General features: G+C 41.2%; 1 protein-coding gene across 1 annotated transcript in view; it reads right to left on the bottom strand.

Moving 5' to 3' along the window:
- The window catches only part of ACACB (acetyl-CoA carboxylase beta), a 105,538-nt gene that overhangs the window by 77,990 nt on the left and 22,359 nt on the right, over nucleotides 1–5,189 (bottom strand). The window contains exons 4-8 of the mRNA XM_023521909.1: nucleotides 3,567–3,676; nucleotides 3,273–3,354; nucleotides 1,950–2,048; nucleotides 838–947; nucleotides 624–734 (exon numbers count right to left, since the gene is read on the bottom strand). Of these exons, the coding sequence (XP_023377677.1) occupies nucleotides 624–734; nucleotides 838–947; nucleotides 1,950–2,048; nucleotides 3,273–3,354; nucleotides 3,567–3,676 (512 nt within the window). The remainder of the gene's footprint in view (nucleotides 1–623; nucleotides 735–837; nucleotides 948–1,949; nucleotides 2,049–3,272; nucleotides 3,355–3,566; nucleotides 3,677–5,189) is intronic.

Below are 5,189 nucleotides of genomic sequence, written 5' to 3'. Positions count from 1 at the left end.
GATTTGTATATTTTATGGTAGTAAATGATAAAATAGGCTCGTATCTACATATATTTTATGCATTCATGACATACAACCTTTTTCTTAATTTTTTTCAATATTTCTAGGGTATGCAGTTCTTCCATGAGTTTTTTTCAAATTATTGCAAATCTCTAAAAATTGTTTAAATATATTTATTGAAAAAAATCCATGTATAAGTGGACCCATGCAGTTCAAACCTGTGTTGTTCAAGGGTCAACTGTATAGTTCCTACGATAAAAACCAATCATCTAGAAACATTAAAAATATCAAGACTACTAAAATTTACAAAATATCCCATCTCTCAATAGACAAATATAGTCACAGATGTTCTGACTCTATATCTCTGAAACTATTTACAGACACCCTGATTCACAGACCTGAACATCTAAGGAAATGAATGGTACACCGATCAACACAAACCATGGACTTCTGCGAGTGAAATGTACACATTTGCTTCGAAACAGCACAGCAATATTCCAGCTCCCACAAATATCCTCTCAATTGTGACAGAATAACGCTAATGGAAATAATCTGGTGGCTAACAACTGAATAAAGACAATTTCTAAATATATGTGAAAAAATACGCAGCAAGGACAGCTCACTTGTCTGAAGAGGACTGGGAAGTCCTCAGCACTCTCCACTTTTCGGATTCCTTTCCCTCCACCGCCTTCAGAAGCTTTGATCATCAATGGAAAACCAATTTTTTCTGCTGCCTGGGGACAAAGGACAAACAGACCTCTTTAGAGATTAGTTTCCATTGCTACCAGGACAGTGGGAAGGTTCTGGCGCCTTGATACCCACAGGCTCTGCGTTTACCTCCAAGCCTTCATCTACGTCTTTCACACAACCCTGGTTGTAAATGTCTTCTGGGACACTGATTGTTTTTTCCTGCTGCAGACCATCTTTTTCCCACTTCACTGTCAGACCTGGAAAGGCACAAAGAAAGCTGAATCCTCCAAGGGCGGCGGAGACACACACAACACAGAAATCACAGGGCGTCTCCTCACCAAAGCCACTCCAGACCTGGCCTCTAGACCAACAGAATGCAGACACGACCCTTTAGCTTTAATTAAGAGCTTATAATTTTCTTAAGGACTGATTCGACTCTGAATGGGAAATCAAGCTTAAGAAATTCGGATTGAGTCTATAAGACCGACCATACTAAACTAAATCCAAAAATATCCCAAATCTCCCCTATGGAGTAATTTATATACAAATCATTACGTTCTAATACTGTGAAGATTAAAAAACAAAAACAAACTTTCCATTCCAAATTTAAAATTTAATCTTTAGAGGAAAAAAATCAAATTGAATAGGAAACTCCTGAGACTTTTTCTGTTTATTTTTTAATATAGCCTAGAAATTCCACTTAGAGGAATTTATCATAAGGAAATGCTTAAAATGTACATAGAGATTTAGCTACTAGATGATAAGCCTCTATTACTTTTAACATTTCTTAAATTAAAACAACAAAAAAAAAAAACTGGAAACAACCTAAATGTATGGCTAGAGAGGACTGTTAAATAAATCATGGTACATCTGTATAGTATAATTTTTACAACATTTTAAATGTTGTAAAGTATATTTATTGACATAGGAAGATTAGTGAGAAATAAGTCCCAAACCAGTAAATATAAGATCTCTGGTTTTTTAAAGGATGTGCATTTAAAAAAGGCAAGAAAGGTAGACAGCCTAAAATGCAACAAAGTTCAACACCGGGTCATAGGATTATGGATGATTTCTATTTCTTTTTTGTACTTCTCATATTTTCTAAGTTATCTACAATGAAATTGTACCGCTTGTTTAATCTAACTTAAAATTTTTAAATGAAAGAATAAATAAAAAGCGTATTCCCATCACCCCACCTCTGCTCACATTAGCAAGACTGAGCCAAGTAGACCCCCAAAGTAAAGCTTGTGGCCCCTTACCACTTCCACTCCAGGGCAGTGTGGGAATCTGCAGTGTCTGGGCCACGATGGTAGAGGCGATCTTATCTCCCAGGGCCCACATGGCCTCACTGGGAGGGCCTGAGGAATCAGGGACAAGGGAGAAGTCAGAATCAAGTCAGCCACAAGACCCTCGCAGCTGAGTGCCAACCAAGTGAAAGAAAAGTATTCAGGTCCCAGCTCTCAAGTTTACCATCAAGTCAGGGAAAAAAAAAATCTGTTAAGTTTGCTACTTCATCAGTCAACTTTCAACACATGTAGATTTTAAACCTGGTCTGACTTATAACCTAAGCTGTACAGCATATGCAAAATTCACTTTGCAGGGGAAGGCAAAAAATTAAACCAAGGGGTCAAGCTAGCATCTGAAAAAACTAGATCATGGTGGGCAAATTTTTCCTATAATGAGCCACACAGGAAATATTTTCAGTTTTGTAGACCTGCTGGTTTCTCTGTCACAAATATTAAACTTTGCCAGGGTTGGGCAAAAGCAGCCATATACAATACATAAATGAATGAGCAGGGCCATGTTTCAATAAAACTTTATTTACAAAAGCAGGCAGTAGGCTAGATTTGGCCTGTGGGCTGTAGTTTGCCAGCTTGTGGGCTGGACCATCAACTTCCAGAGGAGCTAAAACTGAAGGATAAAAGAGTCCTGTGTGACAGGCAATCGAAGACCATGGACAGAAAAAATATCAGCTAGTAAAGGTCACCAGACCGACCCTTGGTATATCAGGTGTTGATTGAACTGAGCTGCTTCATACAAAAGTCTGTGTTATAGGCTCAATGGTAAGGATTTATTATGGATGATAATTCCCCTAAACCATGAAAGGAAGTCAGATAATATAATTGCACAAAGTTTACAAATACAAGTTCAAATCTTGAAACAAACAGATGTCACAGATAATAAGTATCCTTTATCTAATAAGTAGTAAAGATGAGGGGCTCTGGTCCCAAGGGGTGAGGGCATTCTGAAGGAAAGCTGTGACCTCATCAGAAATGTGACCTTTAAACCTGGTGATAACTCTGGACGTGGCTGGTACCTCACTCAGTACCAACAGGAACTAGCAGAAGTCTGCTTGTCCCAGCATTATTCCACTGTGGTAACCATTATAATGGCTCCTATTTCTCTGGGCTGGCTGACCTACCCAGGTGACCTCCTATCCATAGACTCACTTGTTCCTGACCACGAATTTGTGAGTGGAAATACTGAGGTGACCCCCACCTTAAAGAAAGACAATCTGACCCAGCAGAGTGTTGTTACATCAACGTCCCAATTCCCACGTATCTGATGGAGACACACTCTACCTAAGAAAGCAATCTTGTACTTGCACAGGAGCTCCGGAAGTTTGGGGTTTTCAGAAGCATGGCCCCAGCCAGCCCACACCGCCTGCAAACACAAAGAGTCATGAACAAAGATCTTCCTTCAAGAACCTGCCTCCCATCGCACACCGAAAGCTCTTTGCCAGGTCACATCAGTCTTGGAATTCAGAGTCTCACAGGACCTGGCTTCTCTGCCCCTTCCGAATTACGAAACTGAGCTGCTCCTGAGCTCAGGGCATCGCCCGCTGTGGGCAGACTGGGGTGCCCCATCCGACTTGCCTGCACGGGGATTCTCTTGGCAATGTCCACAATCAGCTCCACGTTGGCATAATTGTTGTTGTTGGGCCCTCCTGGGACAGGGACGTACTGATCTGCCATCTTGATATACTCTGGAATTAAACAGGAGAGAAAAGGAATGAACAACAGAGAGATGGAGTTAGTTGTAGGAAATCTGTAAGACATGACTGCATATGGCCATGGAAAGGACAGCCGTGACAATTCTAGGGCAACAATGGACAAATGTGTGTGATAATTAGAAGAAAACTGAATATGACTTTAATTATGTAAAAATATATGCATGCCTGGACCAGGCCTGGAAGGGAACAAAAAAGAAGGAAGCGAGCTATCAGGATAGTGGGTATTTTTATTCCTCTTTAAAGTTTATCTTAATATTGTTTAGCCATTAGACAATTCAATGCTTATTTTTCATCGTGATAAAAATAGCATAACATAACATTTACCATCTTACTCATTTTCTGAGTGTCCAGTTCAGAAGTGACAAGTATATTCACATTGTTGTGAAACAGATTTCCAGAAATTTTTCACAAATTTGAAACTCTGTACCCATGAAGCAACAACTCCCCTTTCCCCCTCCCCCACCCCAGCAGCCACCTTTCTGTCTCTATGGTTTTGACCACTCTGTGGACCTCATATAAATGGAATCAGACAGTATTTGTCTTTTTGTGACTGGCTTACTTTACATAGCATAATGTCCTAAAGTTTGCCCATATTGTAGCATGGGACATCAATTCTTTCCTTTTTGAAGCTGAATACAATGCAATGTTTTAAGCCACAAATTCCATTTGGAGAAATACGTCCTAAAAAAAAAATCTTTGGTGATGGGGACCTCTCTTCTGCCTCCACCCCGTGCTGTGAGCCCTCCTTTGTAGCCTGCACGTTCCTGCTAGTCACTCCCCTAGCTAGTCGGCCTGTAAGGGCCAAGACCCAGCAGCACAGCCAAGTAGCCAAGAGAATGTCCATCTACTCCTCCAGGTCTGTGAAATCGGCCACATGTGCCAATAAATATGCCCACCTCAGCCTCCCCCATGATTCCCCCCAGGGCTAGCTCAGCTCCCTGCATTCATTAAAGCTGGAGATTGGGGCTGCCAGCCAGCACACAGCACATGGCCTGGCGCTCCCAAGATGCCCAATAAACGTATGTTGATGAATAAAAAAAAAAAAGAGAAAGAACGAACAAATGAATGAACGAACGAACACACACTGGGAAGATCCCAGAGATTATAAAGTAAGAAGTCAGATAAGCACTTTCTCCTCACAGAGTTTTACTCTAATGTTGGAGAAGATAAACAAGAAAACAAATACAATAACTACAGACTGTGGTCAGCGCCAGAGATGAGTGAGATGCTAAAAATCTAACCTATCCTCACTGTTCATTGTGAGTTAGCTGCACCTATGTAGGGCAGAGCCCAGGGCCTGTGCCCAAGAAGGTTGGGGTGCGGGTAGGGGAGGTTCAGGGGATGGGGCTGAGGTTGGTGGTGCTGGGAACGGCACTGCAACCTCTGAAGCGTTTAAGAAAGGGCTGATGGGACCTGAGCTGTGTTTTTAAAAAATCAGTTTGGCTTCTCTGTGGAGAAGTGTCTGTAAAGAGATAAGATTGTTCAG

This window comes from Pteropus vampyrus, unplaced genomic scaffold, assembly GCF_000151845.1.
Source record: "Pteropus vampyrus isolate Shadow unplaced genomic scaffold, Pvam_2.0 Scaffold322, whole genome shotgun sequence".
Lineage (NCBI taxonomy): Eukaryota > Metazoa > Chordata > Mammalia > Chiroptera > Pteropodidae > Pteropus > Pteropus vampyrus.
Note: the sequence above shows the minus strand (reverse complement) of the source record. Positions and strands in the feature narration are given on the sequence as shown.